Source organism: Saccostrea cucullata, unplaced genomic scaffold (genome assembly GCF_032062105.1).
Source record: "Saccostrea cucullata isolate Sc308-1 unplaced genomic scaffold, CSIRO_AGI_Scuc_v1 ctg595, whole genome shotgun sequence".
Classification (NCBI taxonomy): Eukaryota; Metazoa; Mollusca; class Bivalvia; order Ostreida; family Ostreidae; genus Saccostrea; species Saccostrea cuccullata.
The window spans coordinates 395,836-417,500 of record NW_026931109.1 but is presented as its reverse complement, the minus strand read 5'-3'; the positions used below and the strand labels follow the sequence as shown (position 1 = coordinate 417,500).

At 33.7% G+C, this 21,665-nt stretch overlaps 3 protein-coding genes across 3 annotated transcripts; all 3 read right to left on the bottom strand.

Moving 5' to 3' along the window:
• Window positions 1-1,403: 1,403 nt before the first annotated feature.
• Window positions 1,404-3,239, bottom strand: LOC134231416 (uncharacterized). Its single transcript, XM_062713373.1, has one exon. The coding sequence runs from the start codon at window positions 3,237-3,239 to the stop codon at window positions 1,404-1,406; it is 1,836 nt and encodes a 611-aa protein (XP_062569357.1).
• Window positions 3,240-4,490: 1,251 nt separating this feature from the next.
• LOC134231448 (uncharacterized) lies at window positions 4,491-9,595 on the bottom strand. The gene is made up of 4 exons (XM_062713411.1): window positions 9,428-9,595; window positions 6,444-6,513; window positions 5,646-5,794; window positions 4,491-5,237 (listed from the first exon to the last, which is right to left on the bottom strand). Exons 1-4 carry the CDS (start codon window positions 9,480-9,482, stop codon window positions 5,029-5,031), a joined length of 483 nt encoding a protein of 160 aa, XP_062569395.1. The 5' UTR covers window positions 9,483-9,595; the 3' UTR covers window positions 4,491-5,028.
• Window positions 9,596-13,092: 3,497 nt separating this feature from the next.
• On the bottom strand, window positions 13,093-18,947 carry LOC134231447 (uncharacterized). Its single transcript, XM_062713410.1, has 4 exons — window positions 18,793-18,947; window positions 15,540-15,609; window positions 13,896-14,044; window positions 13,093-13,316 (listed from the first exon to the last, which is right to left on the bottom strand). The coding sequence occupies exons 1-4, from the start codon at window positions 18,845-18,847 to the stop codon at window positions 13,111-13,113; spliced, it is 480 nt and encodes a 159-aa protein (XP_062569394.1). The 5' UTR covers window positions 18,848-18,947; the 3' UTR covers window positions 13,093-13,110.
• Between the last annotated feature and the right edge of the window lie 2,718 nt (window positions 18,948-21,665).

The following is a 21,665-nucleotide window of genomic DNA, read 5'->3' as shown; positions in this document are numbered from 1 at the left end:
TCAGGTAATCCATATCGAGCAAAGTGATACTTCATTCTCTGGATGACATTGGTTGCAAGTGTTTGGCGCAGTTCATCAACCTCAAAGTATCCAGAGAAATAGTCGACAAGAATGAGATAGTTGATGTTGTTGAGCGTGAAAAGGTCAACACCAACCTTAGACCATGGTCGGTCTGGGACATCATGAGGCGAGAGTGGCATCTTGGTATTTGCCACTTCCATGATACGGCATGTCTCACACTGTGAAATGAATTCCTTTATGTCGTTGTTCATGTTCGGCCAGTAGAGACATTCAGCTGCTCGTCGACGGGTGCCAGTGATACCTAGATGAGAGCTATGGAGTCTTTCTAGCATACTTTTACGGAGAGTCTGAGGAACTACGATCCTGTCTCCACGTAGAATGATACCATCCGTAAATGAAAGTTCACTTCTGTAGGATGCATAACGCCCTACCACTGGAGGTAGTTCAGTTAAGAGGTCAGGCCAACCTTCCACGATAGTCTTGCGAAGAGCCTGTAGGGTCTCATCCTTAGCAGTGTGGCGTTGTATCTCTTTGATACGCTCAGGGGAGATGGAGATATGTTGAATGACATTGATGTCAATTATGTCATCCTGTTTGCCCATTCCTGTATCAGACGGGTACGCACGTGACAGTGTGTCTGCTATGTGCATCTCCTTGCCCCTGTGGTACTTAACAGTTATGTCATACTTCTGGAGTCGGAGTTTCATTGCTTGTAGGCGTTTTGGAGCTTTCCAGAGAGAGCCTGGGATGATAGTCTCCAGCGGTTTGTGGTCAGACTGTACCACCACATGTCGAGCAAATGTGTAATGATGAAACTTCTCCAGTGCAAAAACTATGGCCAGAAGTTCCTTCTCGATCTGAGCATAGTTCGCCTCAGTTTCAGTGAGTGCTCGGCTAGCATATGCTATTGGCTTTCCTTCCTGTAGAAGGGCTGCTCCTAAGCCTCTTTGGGACGCATCACATTGTATGGTAAGTGGTTTCTTATCATCGTAGTATTGAAGATGATTTTCAGAGGATAGTATTTCTTTCACTTTGTTGAAAGCCTTACGTTGGGGTTCATCCCATCTGAACTCAATGTGCTTCCGTTTGAGCATGTTTATCGGTTCCATTATTGTAGCTAATGATGGAATGAAGTCTGATAGGAAGTTCACTGTTCCACATAGTCTGTGAACACCATGCAAGTCTGTTGGTGCTGGCATGTTGCGAATGGCAGCTACCTTATCGGGGTCTGGTAGCACTCCTTTGTCAGTTACAAGGTGACCCATGAATCCTACCTGGGAGAGTCTCAGCCGCATTTTCTTCGGATTGAGTCGGATACCAACTGCTTGGCATCGCTGGAGAAATGATACTAACTTTTCATCATGGTCTCTCATGGCCTCTTCCTAGGTCTCACCAACACCATAGAGTAGTACATCATCTGCGATGTTCAGAATCCCTCTCAAGTCACCTATAGCTTGGTATAGACGTCGCTGGAACATCTCTGAGGAGACACTGGTACCGAATGGGAGTCGTAACCAACGGTACCTTCCGAATGGTGTGTCAAATGTAGTCATGTGACTACTTTCATCATCCAGCCTTACGTGCCAGTAGCCATGACGGAGATCAAACGTTGAGAACACCTTTGCATGTGCCAGGTCTGGTAGCATCTCACGGAGTACTGGAAGATGAAAATGTTCACGTTTTAGTGCTTTGTTGAGATGCTCTGGGTCTAAACATAGTCGGAGTTCACCGTTTCTCTTAGTGGTACATACAAGGTGACTGAGCCAATCGGTGGGCTTGTTAACAGGAGCTATGATGGCCTTCTTTGTCAAATCATCTAGTGCTTCCTTTAGTTTTGGTTTCATGTGGACTGCAACTTTTCGGACTGGCGATATAACTGGTGAGACTGAGGGGTCAACCTCAAAATGTGCTACTCCAGGGAGTTGTCCTATTTTGTCCTCAAATACATCCTTGTACGCAACAGTCGGACAGACGGGGTACACAGAGTTCACTCGCTTGAACTCGTCCTGATTTATGGTAATGAGTCCCATTTGAGTACATGCATTGAGTCCGAGGAGTGGAGTTAAGTCCTCATTGACAACTACGAACTTGACTTTGTACTTGGTCCTGTTCTTGTGATTGACTAATTTCAGAATACACTCCCCGTGAGGTTCCATACGCGAGCCATTCCACATCACTAGAGTACTGGTCGATGGAGTAATAGTAGTGTCACCAATCCATTTCTTTCCAATAAGATTGTTAGAAGCACCGGTGTCTATCTGAAATGCTATTGGTTGATCGTTAACCATGAGTTCCGCACAGAGACGTCCAGATCCACCTGCAATGTTAGTACTGACTTGTCTAATCAAGTACTCAGGCTCCGCATAATAGTCATTGCCCTCTTCTACACTGTGAACACGAGTATTAACACTTTGCTTACAGTACTTAGCAAAATGGTTTTTTCCTTTGCACTTCTTACAAGTCTTTCCATATGCCGGACATGCTTCCTTTTTCCACACATATGCGCCACCACAATACTTGCAATGGTTTATTTGTCTCTGAGTCTGTCCTTTGTGTGGTCTCTGTTGTGGAAGGGGTCCTCTCTGGGGCCGCTGAGAATGTTTAGAGTCACGTGGAGTTTTTACACTATGAACAGAATCCTCCTTTGTGTCTGTTGATTTGCCTATTTCGGACGCTTGCTGTGTAGCTGACTCGTCAGCCTTACAAATGTTTATGGCTTTTGCCAGGTTGAGTTGTGATTCCGCAAGGAGTTTGCGTCTTGTGTGTTCCTTGTTAACGCCACACACTATTTTGTCACGGAGTAAAGAGTCCTCAAGTGCACCAAAATTACAAGACTTGGAGAGTACACGGATTGCTCCGAGAAATGTATCAAAAGTTTCCCCTTTTTTCTGAGAGCGAATGTTAAATTTGTACCTTTCATAAGTTTCATTTGTAGTCCCAATGAAGTGAGTTTCAAGCACTTTGAGAATACGGTCAGCATCTTTGCGGTGAGCTGGGTCCTCAAATGGAAGCGTTTCCAGTAGTTCTAGGACTTCTGCGGTCAAATATGACTGGAGAATGGAAGCTCGGATTGTCGCATCCTGTTCCTTGACACGAGCGCCGACTTCGTACACTTTCCACCCGCGCTCAAAACGGCGGAAGTTTAGAGCTGCATCACCTTCTAGCGAGAGTTTTCCTGGTCCCGGAACACTTTGATATATAGTTGGTGGATCACCCATATTGAATAGATATCTGAGGAAAGGTAATACTTCGGAGTTCTCAAATGTCATTCAAAAATGAGCTGATGCACTCAGTGAACTCATGTGTCGATCGAGTTGACAGTGTTCTGGTTCCCGAAATAATGAGAAAAAATGCACAAAATAGTCACAACTTACGGTTGACGCACCGTTTAGTTCATTATTCACAGGTTTACCGCTGCCACCATGTTAGATTATGAGGTATTTGATAGACGTTGGACCCAGAGTGATGAACACATGGAAGCTGAACACGTTTATTCTATGACATAATAGACTCGCACATAAAACAAAAGAAATTATCTGATTGGCTAATAATGAAAGGTCAAACTAATAACAGGAATATAACAGAAACATTCTGTCTTATCCCACAATTATTATTGTTCGTTTTCATACATCTCTCAAGAGCAATATACGTCTCAAAATTTACAATGTTTCATATCTAACCCAAAGACAACATTTGCAGGCTTCTTTTCAATACGAATGCTAGTTTAAACAAAAACTAAAGAAATCGGAATTTGAAGTGCACGAGGGACAAGTGCTTCAATAGTTTTACTTCAAAACCGAAAGTGAATATAAAAGTGGTGCCGAACTGAATGTCTACGTTATTTCTAAAGCTTTTGTTGGCTTTATTTCGGTATTTTAAGCTATTTATTGCATAGATAAGTGCAAGGAAAACATGAAGAATTATTCCGCCTACAAAAACCATATTCCTTTTGGGAGAAGCACAAGGGAGTATAATTATTCCTGGTGAAATAAATCTTTGCTGTGAGAAAATGACACAACTGACAATCATAGACGAATAGTGGATTGTGTTACTTTATTTACATCAATTTGTCAGGTATTTTTAACAATTTTTTCGAGAACGGTTTACGCTCAAGAAAGGTTAAGCTAAGGATTTTCTATATTTTCTCGTTTAAACCAAAATAGCGCCGGTGTAATAATATCTTCACCGTTACTTCATATGTTTCAAATTTTAAATCATGAAAAATAAATGACAATGAAAATTTTAGTCAAAAGCAAAGTGAGTTTTGGAACGCCGAATTTGAAATATAAAAATGGAAAATATACGCACAAAAACAAGTCCGGGATAAGACTTTTGTACGGTAAACGTTATGTTATGTTATGAGTTATGTTACTCATGCTTTATGTGTGGAAACTGCATTGATATACTTCAGTTTTATTCAGAATATATTTTGTTTAAAACAATAGTGAGTATTTCATAGACCGAAGTCAATCTATATACTTTAAATGAAATCCTTTTATGAATGCCTATGATAACAACCAAACATAAAATTTGCTTATTAAAAATCTTTTATATGAGATATGGAACTTCTTATTCATTATATACCCAAGTGTTTATCACTCAACTTTCATATATTATATTTCATTTATGAAACTTTTACTGTCGTTCAATCATCTGACAGTGTGATCAGACTTTCCGGATCATAACACTGTGAAATACTGAATCCATATCACCCCTCTCCGAAATTAATGACATAGTACACAAAAACATGACGTTATTTTTCTTGAGAATCAGAAAGCTCCTTGACAAAACGCTTTATAAAATGGAAAATATATAATTGATCTAAAAGAATATAAATTTTTGCGACGGAGCAAATATTCTTCACAAATTCATATCAAAATTTTTGGTTCGCTGCGAATAATATTCATAAGTCAAGGAAAGTCGTGACATTTGTGAATATTTCTCGCACGCGAATAAACATTATTTTACAGTATTTCAATTTTTCATTGTCTTAATGGAAGCGTATTCTTAATTGTTTTCTTGCTGGACAGTTCCTGGTGGATTTGCACCAGCACTCAAAGTTGTTGTTTGGGAATTCACAGGTGTTGAGTCTTGCCCTTGTATACGTCCATAATTGGTCGGTATCATCATGATGTTGGGATTATGAGTATTTCCTGTACCAGTCAGTGTAGAATATTGAATCTGCTGGTGTCCAGAAAGATAAGCATTAGGGTTATCTGTTTAAAAAATAAAAGAATAAAACTTGAAAAAAAAATTCAAATTGATAAAAATGAATGGTATAGCTAAAATGTTCGTTGTTTTGTTCTTTGCCATCACCATCCAGAATATTCTATCTGAAAGCAAGTAAGTCGAACGATTAATTGCACTAATAGTAACTGTTGCATACTTGATCTTATACATCTTTGAGGTACTTATTCTTAAACTAGGGTCAGCAGTGATGTAATCAATGTCGTTTATAAGTCCCCATTTTTTTTTCTAAATACCGGTATTACAATATACTCCGTATTGAAGTATAATAACAGTATCTTTGACTTTCGTCTTTTCTGGTTTGAGATGGTTTTTTCAAACAAAAACAATCAAACATTTTTTTTTTCTAACAAGACTATTAAAGAATAAATGTTTACCTACTCCTGGGAGAGTTTGAATAATGACTGCTCCGCGACTCCATTCCCTGTTTTTCCTCTGCATGCAACATATGCAGACGATAAGACTAACAAAGATGCCGAGCCCGAGCAAACCACCATAAGATCCACCTAGTATAGCTAAGGCTGTACTAAATACAATGGAAAAAAGTGTTATTATTATTAGATAGAATCATTTCATATCTGTTAGTTTTTTTATTACAAGAGAAAACAATAGAGTAGTAATGAAAACTACATGCTCTCTTTCGTTCCCAGTTTCTGGGGGGAGTTTTGTTTTGTATTTTGTTTTTTGTTTTTGTTTTTGTCTTCTTTTTTTGTTTGTTTGTTTGTTTTTTTTTTTTTTTTTGGTTTTGTGTTTTGTGATTGTTTTTTTTTTTTTTTTTTTGTTAAAAGCAGGCAAAAACAAATAACATCATATAGCAGTGAACTATGTCATTTATTAAAGTAAATGACGAAAATATACCCTAATGACATTGTAACATGATTTACATATTTGTAGGAAACAGTGGGCTCAACCAGACTAGATTAAGAATTCAAACACTGTAATCTTCCACAGGTACAATATACATGCATTTCAAGTGCATTATAAAATTCAGAAAAAAATATATACGAATGTATTTCACAACAAAAAGTTATTAATTTTTGTAATCTCTAACTTGCAGTGTTTTGCCATTTCTGCTTTAGATAACTTGCAGTGTTTTGCCATTTCTGCTTTAGATTTTGCTTTTTCTGACTTGTTTTACAGCCAATCTTTTATTTGTAAAATTGAGAATCTCTTACTTGTCATCGGAGCAATCTTGGATCTCGTTAGAACCGTCGTAATAAATATAACAGGAACCTTCAGTCGTTTCTGGAAAGCAAAAGACACCTGTTATTATGTTCCCCAAACGAAGTTGGGGAACATATTGTTTTTACTCTGTTTCTTATTATTATTATTATTTTTCTTCTTCCTGGGTACTTTTTTGTCCGGGAGTGATCTTGTAAACTACCCATCCGACTTAGGTAAAACCTTTTTAGGGTCAGTAGGCATGTTATGTAGATTTGCGGAACGAAGGTCATTTTGCGCGCACTTGCTTGCAAGAGCGTGCACGTGCAACACGTGAAATGACCGATTTAATTGATATAGGCGTAACTTTTCACATTTTTGATGAAATGCTTTGAAACTCATAATATAAGGATATATTAGTAGCATAGACAATATGACATGTGCAAAATAGCAAGAATCCACGCGCATGCACGTGCGCTTCGCTCTGATTGGCTGAAACTAAAGTCTGAATATCTTTCTTGTTTTTTGACGAAATCCTTTGAAATTTTGAACTTAGCCATACATTAGGGTATCCTACAACGTGATATATAGCAATTATCATGAAAACACGTGCATGCACGTGCGCTGCAATCTGATTCTTAAACTTTAAATAGCTATAACTCCCTTGATTTTCAACCAAACAGGATGGGATTTGGAACATAGATAGATATAATGGACCTCTACAAGAAGGTATGGTCACCATGTACATGCATACACGTGCGTGTACGTGCGCTGCAATCTCATTGGCTGAAACTTTAAACAGCTATAACTCCCTTGGTTTTCAACCAAACGGGGTGGGATTTAGAACATAGATAGATGTAATGGACTTCTACAAGAAGGTATGGTCACCATGCTTATGTATACACGTGTGTGCACGTGAAATGAGTAAAATCAAAAATACACTTGAATGAGCGTATTTTTAATACTTTTCGATTAAATACTTTAGTATTTAGTATATTAAAATATGTAGATTGTGTAGACAAGATGATATGGTTATTACGCACATGCATTCACATGCGCACGCGTGCAATGCTAACATTTGAATGAATTTGGTACACTTCTGGGTAAACGTTGTTAAAGTCTCAAATGCACAGACTTTGTCTTATTTAATGAAGCTTACAGGGAATATGGCACCAAAAGGGAGATGGGGAGCCTTTGGGGAACATCTGTAACGGTCCCCGTTACAATTAGTACTAGTTTTTATTTATCCAATGTTTACCCCTTTATCATGTGGATATGACTCACTGGATATTTTTTGTTATTATATGATTTAATAATTTCCATCTCTCTGATTGGCTGAGATCCAACTATGTTAGAAAAATACTACGTTGTATTGACCTGCACGTGACGTTCCAGGTCAATACAAGGATTTATTTCCTCTACATTGATCTAAAAATAGATTGGGAAATTCCAAATTGATACAAATTGTTTTGGAAAGCTATTTAAACAACTATGATTTTTTTTTCATGTGAACAAAACATAAGCAAAAATATATATTTTAGGGTGAGGTTGGTAAGAGGGGATGCAGGGACCCCCCTCCAACACTTTTACTGAATAATTTTTTTTACTTTTTGGCAGTCAGTTTTCCCTGATAATACTCCTTCCTTTCAAAATCTATCGTATAAAAAGACTGACATTATATATTTCTTTCATGGCAACTAAAATTGATTAAAAAAAAAAATTCAGACTGATACGACTGGTAAGGTTTATTCACATTTTAATTCTGCTTCCCTCTTGTATTTGCCTAGGACTTAATAAAATACAAACAAGTAATGAGCTGTATCATTTTATCAGCGAATCCTATAATAAAACAATTATTGCTGTTTTTTTCGGGCAATACAATGATTTAGCCATCTTCGAAGTTCAATATTCACCTCGCCCTTCGGACGAGGTGAATATTGTACTTCGAAGATGGCTAAATCATTGTCTTGCCCGAAAAAACAGCAATAATTGTATAATATCTCACACTTAAGTGCAGTTGTCACCATTGGTTTTTGCGTAAGCTTAATGAAGTAAAATAAAGTGAAGACCTACAAAAAACAATGTAAAACATTGGTTGTGAAGTATTAAACATGGGATGAAAAAAATCTCACATGATTTGTAGTTGGATATGATTTTTATCCATGCAACTCGTTGTGTGTTTTTATCCCTTCGCCAAGGCTTGGGGAAATAAAACACGCAACTCGCGATCGTTGGATAAAAATCATATCCAACTACAAATCAAGGGAGATCCTATATTTATCTCATACGTGTTGGATACTGTCACTGAGATAAACCTATGCTTTAGGTGCTTTATCAATAACACTTCCGGTTTTGATACAAACCCTTACTTCCAGATTCAAACTTATCAAATCTTTTATTTGTAAAAATTATTTCCTTGTAAACGGTACAAAGATAGAGAGAGTAGATTTCACAATTTCTCTATCCTTATCCTTACAACTTTCAGTTAAAATTTCGTTTGAAATAAATCACCGCAGAGTTTCTGCAGAATGTAGATAGCAACTTTAATGACGACCCCTTAAGATAAAGCTGATCGGATACATAAATTTCTTTATGTGTGATTTATAAGTATAAGTGATATTGTAAAATATATGTATTAAAAAAACCGAACAGATTTATACATGTCCTAAATAAGTTTTCGTTGATTTGAGGTTCTTCATTACCATTAGACAATGTATGGAAAAAATTATGTTAAGATTGGAGCTTGCTTAATTTTCTACAGACTTAATGGATTGAGAGTAGCATTTACATATTTTTAAAACTACTTCAATATTTACGTTTCCATTTACAAAAAAGGTTGTGTGTAAAGTTTTTAAAATATGCTTTAAACTCAAAATGTGAAATTAAGCCATTTATTCTCATTGATAAAAATATAAATGAAAAGTCTAAGGAGCTATTGTTTATAATAATAATAAGAAATTTCTGATAACAAATTAATTTTCTGACAAAATGTACTCACTATAAGTTGTAATCAGGAACAAAATACTCAGTTTTAAATTATTGTATTCCGCCATGTTTGTTTTGTACGTTATGACACTACATCAAGTGTTGCTTGAATTCTGCTAAATCTATTATCATATATTAACAACATATAGTTATCATCATTTATTTAGTTATAAAGAAAATGTCTGAAGTGTTGTTATCTACCTTTTCCTGATAAAATACATGCAGTACTGAAGTAATGATAACCTTGTCAGGAAAGAAAATACTTAAATAATTTGTGTTTTTAAAATTTGTTTTATAAAATCACATTATATGTTCATAATGTTTTATTCTGAATATTTTTAGCAATACTGTTTTACTTTAAGATATTTATGAATTTCTTGCATGAAAAAATTTTTTTTTAAAAAAAACTATTCAAACAATTTTCTTTGATAGTTTTAAATTATGTTATAATGTAGATATAAGCATTAAAAAAAATAATTTGAATGGAAGGAAGAGTGAGAAAAATGAAATTACTTTTATTGTTTCTTACTGATTTCAGGTTGAAAAAGCGTGTAAAGAGGCAGTTGCAGAAACTCGCGATTATTCCCTATATATATGGCGAAGGACATTTAAATACCTGCGCGATGTCTAAATATACATACAGCTACGTAGAGGACTATGTTTACAGCGAGCATTTCCTGCTTGATACAGCAAAACACTTTCGTAATCATTTTGCACGGAAAAGGTTGGAACAACAAAAAGCACAATGGCTGAAGCAGCATTTTGAAAGATATATTGTAGACATCGTGCAAAAATAATTTTCATGAAATAAAACTGCGTCCCATAATCACACTGTTGGTGCTACATCCAATACATATCATTGTTTGAAATCAAATCTTGGCTACTAACTAAGAGACCAGAATTATTCAAAATTGCAATTGCTACAGTATGTAAAAAATAATTAATTTAAACGATAGAGTTACATTATTTTCCAAGACAAAAGTAAATAAAGCATTAGTTTTAAGTCACAGCATATCAAGGGAAAGAATCTAATCCTGCATTTCTAATATATAGTTATTACTATGTTAACTTCTTGACATTCTCTCTCTCTCCCTCTCTCTCTTTCAAAATATATGTAATTTCATTGCACTACCATTACATATTGAAAAAAAAAATAAGAAAAAAAATATGCAAAAATAATCCATTCCAGGATTAGAACCCATTCTCTGGTAAAAGTACTAGATGGAAGCTCACCAGCACAACCACTTGACCATTTCGGACACGATGGTTTTATAGTGTTATTTAATTTACATATTTTGCATTTAGTTTGGAGAATAATTGTTATTCAATTTTTGCGTTTTTCAAAAATGTATATGTTTCCTCGTTTTGATATCGAACATTTTCATTTTCGCTTTTCCTTCTCTGAACAGCTGGGCTGATAAACGATTTAAATCCCATGCGTAGTAGTTTGAACAGATAAATGAAAAGGCTCAAGAAGAACTTTTATATTTTAGCTAGCGAGAATACAGTAGAATCAAGGTCTTAATTATACAATGCATTCAAATTCAAACCAGACCAAGTCTAATACCCAAGTAGTCCAGGGACTGATTTCCCAAATGTTATTGTTAAGTAAAAGAACAAGGGTTAATGAAATAATTTATTAAGCAGGGATATTTACTGATAAAAAAAAATAGGACTTTGATGGTTATGTGTAATCCACCGCGTGTGGCAGCGGTAAAAGCGTCTGCTCTAGAGTCGAGGAGTAAGGAATTGATCAACATGTCGCTGATTCGAATCCAGCATGGCGACGTGAAGATTCCTTCGGATGAAGCTATAATTGAATTGATCCCGTGTCACAGTAGGTGTTGGCATGAGAAATATCCCTTATTGCTCGTAAGCACTAAGTGTCGAATATTTGTCTAAATTTTCAGCACTCAAACGGCAAAATTAAGGTAATGCCTCAAAAAATAGGAAATTTTTGAAATGACGTAAACCGACTAATAAATAAATCTTATTGAACAGCATGTGAAGTACAAAGAAAAATAAAATGTCTTCAATTGCCGTTCAGCACCATTTGCAGTATAAAAATAATAAATAAAATTATATACATGTAAATGTTTGATTTTTAGAAATAATCGCACAATGCGAAATCGAAATGACGTCATATTTGCTATTAATAATGGGGAACCCTGTGCTTGTTTAATGACCAAATGTTAAACCTTTTTGCCTTTGCCAAAATAAAACAAGCGAGTGAGTTATGCATAGTTTGCAAATTTGACAATTTGCGTAATATACGCTTATTCGTCGTGTTTTGAACTAGAATACCAAACTTACAAACTATATAATAGCCGGCGATCCTGCTAATAATCGTCTGTTTTAACTATCCATACAGCTACCGGTCATGTGACAATAATTTGGAATTTCCTACTTTTGATATTTTTTCTACGGTGATCTAGTAACGTCATTTCTTATATAATTTTCAAAGAAAATATCGGGGTTGTTATAAAAGTTATATGATAAAAAAATACTGTGCCATTGATAATTAATTGAATTAAACATTTAATTTCTTTAAATATACACGGAATTTATTTTTTCAAACATGAAACATTCAAATAAAGCTTTACAAAATTACTTCTAGGCCACTCTTGAGAAAGAGAGAAATTTTTTACATTATTTAGCAATACAGCTTAGGCACGCCTAGATAGATGTGGTCTTAATTAACAACAATTAAATTTTCATGTCAAATAATGTAATCATTTTGTCAATTAACTAGTATTTTTGACACTGTAAAATTTATAAGGATTTTGCCCGGCTAGATTTCCATAGTTTACTTGTTTTATAAATACCACGAAAACATATGACGTCGGCGAAAAAATCGAAAGAGCAACTATGCAAGAATTCAATTACCTTCTGAACAAATAACAAATGATATGTGAGTAAAAAGCATTTTAGAATAAGGAGAATTATTGTCTGTATATGTGATAAATAGCAAACATCTCAATTATTCAGTCTTGAAGAACTATATTACAAATTAACCGTAATGCCACGAAAACTCATAATTCGAGGGTATTAACTTTAAAAATGTTTTGGAAGTAAGAACACTGGGAAGTCGAGAAAAATATATGTTTTGATATCTTTAATATGTGCATTAAACTTGACAACAGGATCTGAAAAAATAATTAATTCAATTAATGAATTCTTATAATTTGTGTCCTTAAATTGAAAGTTTGAATTATCCTATGTCCTAACGAAGAAAACGATTGTGATATGACAATAAAATATTCAAACAGGCATGCTCTACTGAAAATGATTATTTTAATGCTGTAATATCAACTTTTGTAAATGAAAGATGAACAGTAATATCGATATTAATGGCTAACAAATATGCAATGTTGAGAGAAAAAAAGCAAAATATAAACTTGATTAAGCTAAATGTTTACAATTTCATAAAATATACACGCCTTAGATAAGCAATTATATAATTCTGGGCAAAAAGATTCCTTTAACATATGGACATGTAATATGTTTTGTCTGTTATAAAAATGTACAGTAAAGATATAGTGTGACAGTGATAATATTAAAGACATACGTTTATATCTAATTGTACATGAAATGACTCTAGCAGCAATTACATGATAATAAACTCTAAAATTAAAAAGACTTTTTAAAACACAGGTTTCACATTTGCTAACGTCTAATTAAAACCAGTTTTAAGTTTTATGTTCCTGATTGGACAGTTCCCGGTAAATTCTCCCCAGCATCTGCACTTGTGGACGGAATACCCACGTGAGGTGAATTTGGTCCTTGTGAATTTCCACCGTGTGTCGGTGTCAACATGTAAGAGTTCTGAGTACCGGGTATGCCTGCCATAACAGGATGCTGGTTCTGTGGGATTCCATATTGATGACTGACATGGATATTATCTGTTTAAAGAAAAAAATATAAATGAAAGCAAGAATAGAATGTATAAAATATATGATGGGTAAAACAATATTTATCTTATTCACAAAATTAATTTTACAGTTGTTTTCGAAAACACATTCCCACTTTTCTCAGACCTATAGTAACATTACATGCACACAGTTTTCACCATTGACTAGGATGTGTTTTAACTTAAATCTTGCTCATTCACACTTTCTAGACCTTCATACTAATAAATGATAGACATGTACAACTTTCGCAATTCTTTGCTACAGATAATATATCTATATAAGACAGTGGGGAAGGAAATGTACTTCATGAGTTTTTTATTGGTAGCAAAATGTGAAATTGTGGTTGCCTCTTTAACGTTATAAATAATCTTGACCATATTAAGATAGAGCACAGAGACTTGCTTCTGGCGTGTAAAAAATATTTATAAAAAAAATGATATACTGTAGTTTTATAGTATATCATTTTTTTAATAAATATTTTTTATACGCCAGGAGCAAGTCCCTGTGGATAGAGATATAATTGCGTTAAAAATACTTAATAAGTACAGTGTTTGCTTTAAAAAAATTTACTTGTTCTTTGGGGAGTTGGAACAATAACCGCGCCATGACAGCCCTGTTGATTTTTCCTTTGGTTACAGCACCAGCAAACGATAAAGCTTACTAGAATCCCGATCCCGATCACTGATCCGTAGGAGGCTCCCAGAACGAGTAAATATGGACTAAATATGAAACAATCAAACCAGTTATTCCATGTGATAGTAGCTCGTTATTTTCTTATATTTACATTTCCATTTATTTAAGAAATAAGGTCTCATTTTTTGAGTTTCATTTGGGTGTAAAACGGGTTGGTCACGTGATCAAATCCCATAAAGCCCTGATACCTTATTCCTTATATTTAATTTTGTGATTGATTTATTACATATAAAAAGACACATTAATTTTAAATCCATAAAAGATTTATTTTTTAAAATCTCAGTGGTGTAGATTGAATGTGTTGAACACGTTGATCACTTATGACGTCACCATGAAATTACGTAGATCGCTTATGACTAAATTACCAATTTTTGGTCACATGACGAACGTGTTTTACAGAGAAATAAAAACGCCTTCTTCAAATATAGTGTTATATAAAGGCAAACATTTGCAAATGTAAATATTTGCCTTTAACACTCCTTTAAAATTAGAATTTTGTTCATTTTTTCATGAATTACCATGGATGAGCATGCATATCTCCATTGTAACTTCATAATACCATACTTGACGTCAAAACTATAGTACAAATTGTTTTGCTTTAAAAATTACAGTTGAATGGCGTAAAGTTGAGGCAACTCATCAGAAAAAAGTGTAAATACTAGTATAACAAATGAATTTAATTTTTGAAGATTCATGAGGTACATGTTCTACAACGCTTCACGCCGGCATATTTATCATAAACGCGCTTCATGAAATAAGCCGGCATGAAACGTCATCGTTCATGTCCTTATGAATCTTCACAAATGAACTTTATTTTATGTAAATTGTTTTTCAACAATATACATGGCAGTGTGTGTTTTTTTCTTTATCTTCCACTCATTCCCATAATATAAAGAATACAGGAAACCAATATATTTATATTAAAAAAACAATCATTTTAAAAAAAAAATAAAAAGCTTTCTGTGTTTCTTAGTACGGGGATGAATATTGCAGCTGTTGCAGAAAGAAATACATGACCCGCTTACAAAGTTCAGGGTATATTTACTAAGCATTATTTAATGGAATTTAATCACAATACATAAGGGTCATTAAATTTTTCATATGAATGATTTGATTTTGTTTCTGAAATGACTGATAGTAATAATGTATGATATTGGTACCTGTCCTTCCATATGTTTTTTAAATTGATCTTAATATTGAATGAATTAAAGTTGTAAGTATTTACTATTGTAGTTCTGTAAAGTGCAATAGCATTTTTATGATCAACATCAAAAGTTAATTTTACAAAATCGTCAAATTACGTAACTGCATACATAAATCAAAGACACACTTTGGAAGCTACAGAGTGTAAACATATACAAAATGTGAATATATAGTGTTTCTACTACGTTTTGGACGACATACTGATAAACTCTTTCTATATATGCAATGCAGTCATGGTCGTTGTGAATGTATTACATATGAAAATATTAGTATTTTGGATATAAGAATTTGTAATGATTCGTTTATGTAATCTCGTACTTGTAGTAGGTACAATAGTAGACATAGGTATAGCCATTATAGACGTTGGAACAGCGACCTTCAACGTTCTCTGAAAAAAAGAAACACACAATGCACTACATTGATCTAGTTTCATATTCATTTAATAATGCAGAAGTAGATGTATTACAATTGACTGTGTATTCAATAAATAGGAATAAACGCTGGAATGGTTCTGACGACGTCACTGTTTTCCGATTTTGTAAGCACTTTATGACGCTGAAGAATGAAATATGACTCGCTTGTATGTTCAAGACGTCCGTGGATATTATACTAAAAACTTATGTTTTCAATCTGCAATTACGTTTGCTTTCAGAAAGTAAATGAAAAAATTATAGATCAAATATAATAAAGTTTAATGATTTATATTCCTAAATGCGATAGTTTGTTATCTATTCTCAGAGATTTTTAAATATAAATATAAAGGAAAATCATTTTTTTAATTGAGAAAATATTTGATGAAATAAACAATGCGAGAAAAAAAATTGATATCGCGTCATATACTTACCATACGCTATGAATAAAAGTAAAATATTTAGTTTCATTATACTATTTTCCACCTTGTTCTTTTTCTTGTGTGACTTTACTCCAAATTGTATTTTAACATTGGGGTTTTAAATTCTTGTACTGTGATTCCGAATCTTAACAGATATTACTATGGAACCACTAGATTAATCTCACTGACCACAAAAGCTTGTCCTTAAAACGTCAGTCAGTAAGATAATTTTAAACTAATTGTTTCTTTAATAGAAATCGTTTGAACAACAATGGATCCTATTTTCTATTGATCAAAATTAGATTCAAAAGGGTGGTTTGGTATTTTAGCATACGAAAATTCATTAAAACGTTTTATTCAATATAGAAATCGGAAGACAAATAGAAAAAGGTAAACTAAGAATAAGTTAAGTTACAGTATAATGATGTTGCTGTCAAGCTTTTATTCAACACTTCAAAATGCATTTTAATAGGATTTTTCAAGGTCTTTGTGAATAACATGATTTTCCCTGATAATACTCCTTCCTTTCAAAATCTAACCTATAAAAAAGACTGATATTACATATTTTTTCATGGCAACTAAAATTGATAAAAACATTTCAAATTCGATTTCTCTTTTGTATTTGGCTAGGACTTAGTTAAATGCAAACAAGAAATGAGCTGTATAATTTTATCAGCGATTCATATAATAAAACAATTATTGCTGGGTTTTTTGTCAATACAATTTGTACTAATTAGATGGCTATGTCATTGTATTGACCTCAATAAACAGCAATCATTGTATAATATTACATGTATGTTGAAAGATAACGTTTAAAAAAAGGTCTCCTTTTTCATGAAATATAAAAGGGTTAATAAAATAAATTTGGAATAAATCACGTAAATCTTGATCTGTAATGTACTGCATATACATGTACTTTTACAGCGTTTGTATTATGGGCTTTTTAATTTACAAAGTCTGATTTCAGATCATTAAAGAGAACATTACACTAGCCTAGAAAAATTTGATTACGTACCTACAATAAAAGAAATAGTTGAAATTATTATATCTCAAACTGATTCGTCAGTAGCTTGTCTTTTTTCAAAATAAAATTCTAGAACTAGTCACACTTTTTTTAGTAAATGTAATAAAAAGTCTTTTCTCCCGTTATAAGATCTGTATGATGTCTCTGAATAGTATACACTTATCCACTGGATGTGAGTGGGATAGCTCTTTTATCAAACCCGCGACAGAGAACTATTCCCCGAGGGCTTGCCCGAGGGGAATATTTTCTGTCAAGGGTTTGATAAAAGAGTTATCCCACTCACAAACAGTGGATAAGCGTTTTATTATACTGATGTATAATATAATTTCTGAGGTTTGAATTTTTTCGGAGTAAGATAATACTGCAAGAATAATCTGAAATCCTGATGACGTCACAATGCTACTGAAGTCATTATGACATCATCAGTAGATAGATCTATCGTTGGAAATCAAAATTGGAGGCAAAAATTGCATGAAAATTTCCCGAGGGTGGATAGCAAAAACTATACCCCGGGGTATAGCTTTGCTATGCGTGAACTATAAAAGATAGCTATTTTACCTTCTGAACTTTATATAGGAAACATTTTAACAGAAGTATAATAATGGTTTTTATTTAAGTCCATTTATGATTGTGATCCATAAAATGTATTAATTAGTTCTTTTTTTCTCTCGAAAAGATATATATGTTTAATTACGCTATAATATGCAAATTCTAGTTGACTTCATGTTCTAAATAAGATCATTTTTATGTAGGGTTTGTCATTTACACTTTATGTTGATATTTAAGGAATTTAAACCCCAATAATGTCAGCATTGCTTGAAATTATATATGGCCATTTTAATCGATTTATTTTATCCTTGGGTTCAATATGCTAACCTGTCCCATAGAAATTAATTGTAAGGACTTTGTTTTTATACTAAAACTAAGGAACCTTCCGTTCCGTCTGTGTGATAAGCAGATAGGGTTCACGACAAAGGCTCTTGGTTCACGACTGGTGTGACTGTAAAGCAGGGATGCTTACTTCTCCTGTCCAGTGGTCCATGTTTAATGTCGGTTTACAGATGTGCATTGATTGTATTTTTTTTTTTTATAAATCACTATTTGTTATAGCGTATTCACTTTTTTCTGCAGTTTGTTCATGTATGTTTAGTTAGCATTCTTCATGTATATACATTTAGAGTGTACCGTATACGGCGCGGATCTAAGAAATTTGATTTTGATGAAATTAATCTTTTTATTTATTTATTTTCAATTGTTCCTTTATTTTGTTTAAAATAAAGGATTGAAATGTGTATGATAAGAAAATATTAGGAATATGGAAAGAATTTAGAATGCAAAACACGAAAAAGAAGAACATTTTCTGAAACCGTTTCTTTTCCTGGAAATCCGAACTTTCACTTTTACCTTTTAAACACTTTAAATTGTGTTTCAATTCAGATCCACCATTAATTATTTCAGTAACCTTCTACGTAAAAATCAATATAAATTTGGTTTTTACAGTTATGATAGAATAAGTGATTCAAGTAATTTGACTAACAACGATTAATTTATTTTAACCCTTGAATGCAAGCGTCTGCTTCATAATCTTATACATTTTTACCAAGAAAACGATGGGGATCATCGTTGATTGAATGTATATTAAATAAATAACGTACTACTGTAACAGAAATATATACTTAAAGTAAATAAAAGTATAAAATACATCATATACTTACCAAACACTATGAATAAAAGTAAAATACTTAGATTCATATTGCTATTTTCCACCATGCTCTTTTTCTATTGTGACGTTACCTCAAGTTTGACAGTTGGAGCTTTAAAAATCTTGTGCTACGATATCGACGCTTTCTGAATATGGCACTGTCTATATCATCTACAATGTACACTGAACATAAAACTTCTCCGTGATACATCACTTTAAAGGATTTTTTAACAAACTTTGTGTTTAAAAGAAATCGTTTGAAGAAATCGTTAAAACGATTTCTTATTAACACAAAATTTGTTCTTAAAAGTCTGGATACTTTTTTGTCTATTCAATAACAAATCATTGCGCTTGTTTGGTATTTAAATATGAGGAACCTCAAACAACATTTTATTTAAGGAATGACTTTAATTCTTGGCCATATTATCGAGTATAATCTGGTTTGGGTCAGTTTACGCTTTATAATCCGCGAAGCGGATTATAAAAAAGCGTAAACTGACCCAAACCAGATTATACTCGATAATATGGCCAAGAATTAAAGTCATTCCTTATAATTTAATTTTAAAATAATTAAACAACTTTTGATGTAAAATTGTGTTGCTTTTTATAAGTTCAAATTTACCGCGCAATAATACAACCGTAGTAACGGAAGTGATTTGAAGCGAGGGGAGGTAATGACTGATTCATAGATCTAGCAGCCATGATGTTTGTTTACATGAGGTAAGAACGAGTAATTGATTAAAGTTGAAGGTACATTTATTAAATCTGGAATTTTCCATGGATTCCGAGGACTGGAAATGAGGGGATTGCATGGATATGATGATTAAGCTGGTGGTCAAGGGGGTGTGTCCCCATACCAAACCAGATTATACAAAATGTTATGCGTTCCTTTTTGGTAATCAACCAATGAGAGGCGAGAATACAAATAAAATTAAATTATATTATGACAAAATACAAATCAGCAAATAAACAGTTGCAACAGCTGTACAAGGAAATTCGAAAAACTGCGGCACACATACAATTAATCAGCTGTTGATGTTGCTGTCTGGCTTTCGTTTTTCACAACATTTTTGTAGGATTCAACAATGTCTTTGTTTTCACCCAAAAGGAAACATTATAATTGAGTAAAGATTGATTGATTGATTGTATACTGTTTAACGTCCCTCTCCAGAATATTTTACTGATATGGAGACGTCACCATTGCCGGTGAAGGGCTGCAAATTTAGGCCTATGCTCGGCACTTACGGTCTTTGAGCAGGGAGGGATCTTTATCGTACCACACCTGCTGTGACACGGGGCCTCGGTCTATACGGTCTCATCCGAAGGACCGCCCCATTTAGTCGCCTTTTACGACAAGCAAGGGGGTACTGAGGACCTATTCTAACCCGGATTCCCACGGGGTTAATTGAGTAAAGATGCAAGGTAATTATGGAATTTTCCGATTTAGTTTAAGCATGTTAAGGTTTGTCACTCGTCAGCATTTGGGCATGTTTTTTCAAAACTAACTTCAACAGTACATGTATGTTTATTACAAATTAATTTTGATAGCATATTTATGTTAAATATTGCAAATTTTATAGTAGAAGAAGAAAGTAAATCGCAAAATCGTAATGAGACAAAAAAAGTTATAGAGGATTCAAGCCCTCCATGCGTCTATTTACTCGAGGGTTGTTATTCATTTATTTCATGATAGGACTGTAAAAAGTGGGTAATTTATATTTTTAATTTTTAGAACTTACTTAAAATTTTGTTTCAAACTTTGTTTATATCAAAGACCTTCAAAATAACATTTTCATGAAATCGCAGATTTTGACCAATATTTCAAAATTTAGGTCATTAGTCCAAAGTCTTTTCATGATTTAAAATAAAAAGCATTGTTAAATGACAAAAAAAAAGCACGAAAAGATCAATGAATAATTGTATGTGAACATATTGATTATTATTTTTTCTAGAAAGTAAATCTCTCTCTCTCTCTCTCTCTCTCTCTAACGATAATGGAAAGAAACAAACACTGATGATTCTTTAAAAAATATTTAAGCATCAACCCCTTCAACTCTAGAGAAGGAATCAATCTCTAGAAGTGAGATTAAGTAATTCGGGGGATAAAACATCCACCGAAAAATCTAATGCATAATTCAAACAGTTGGAACAAACCGTAGTTTGTCAAATAATTTGAAGATACGGGATATCAACAGCCTTGTTTAAAGTTGCTATGTTAAGTAAGATTTTGCAATTTCTGTGGTCGATACAGTAAAATAGCAAGCAAAATCATGTTGACTGGGATTTTTTTATCGTAAATTCATTTTAGGTCAGTGTTTCTCTACTGTATTGGCCATGGATCCGTCTGCCGATCATTAGAAGGTTGTTTTTGCGACCGTTTTATATGGTCTCCTTACTCTTCTATGGCTAGATTGACTTCTATGGCTTCTGATCCCATTTTTGTATGTATACCAGCTTGATCCGCTCTTAATCTATATTGTTTTTACATATTTTTTCTAACTAATCTTAGAAGATGATAGCTGGAAAAGTAATAATTGATTTAATAATTTGCTCAATTTAGAATCAGTTGCCACAGCAGCTATTTTCGCAGTTTTGGTATCAGAAACTTTGGAGTCACTTTAATATAGCACGGTTCCAGATACCTTAAGACGGAATTTTTTGTAAACCAACAATTCGTAGCGTCATCTTTTCGTCAGTTTGACCGTTTGCGGTAGCTCAGTCAGCAGAGTGCTCGCTTCGTGATGGGAAGGTCTTGAATTCGAATCTCGGCAGCAACTGACCTAATTCGATAAAAACTGCATGGCAACTGATCCTTTGCAATATACTCAGCACTTTGAAGTGAAAGGTGCGAGTCCTTCGAACGAGACCTTAAAAACCGAGGCCCCA

What these genes read in the sequence shown, in the direction of transcription:
- LOC134231416 (XM_062713373.1), bottom strand. Translation starts at nt 3,239, where the DNA reads ATGGGTGATCCACCAACTATATATCAAAGTGTTCCGGGACCAGGAAAA.
- LOC134231447 (XM_062713410.1), bottom strand. Translation starts at nt 18,847, where the DNA reads ATGGTGGAAAATAGCAATATGAATCTAAGTATTTTACTTTTATTCATA. An exon ending in TACTATTGTACCTACTACAA is followed by an intron (nt 14,045 to 15,539) that starts GTACGAGATTAC and finishes TTTCATATTTAG; the next exon opens with TCCATATTTACTCGTTCTGG. An exon ending in TCCAACTCCCCAAAGAACAA is followed by an intron (nt 13,317 to 13,895) that starts GTAAATTTTTTT and finishes TTCTTTAAACAG; the next exon opens with ATAATATCCATGTCAGTCAT.
- LOC134231448 (XM_062713411.1), bottom strand. Translation starts at nt 9,482, where the DNA reads ATGGCGGAATACAATAATTTAAAACTGAGTATTTTGTTCCTGATTACA. An exon ending in GTTCCTGATTACAACTTATA is followed by an intron (nt 6,514 to 9,427) that starts GTGAGTACATTT and finishes TTTGCTTTCCAG; the next exon opens with AAACGACTGAAGGTTCCTGT. An exon ending in CAAGATTGCTCCGATGACAA is followed by an intron (nt 5,795 to 6,443) that starts GTAAGAGATTCT and finishes CATTGTATTTAG; the next exon opens with TACAGCCTTAGCTATACTAG.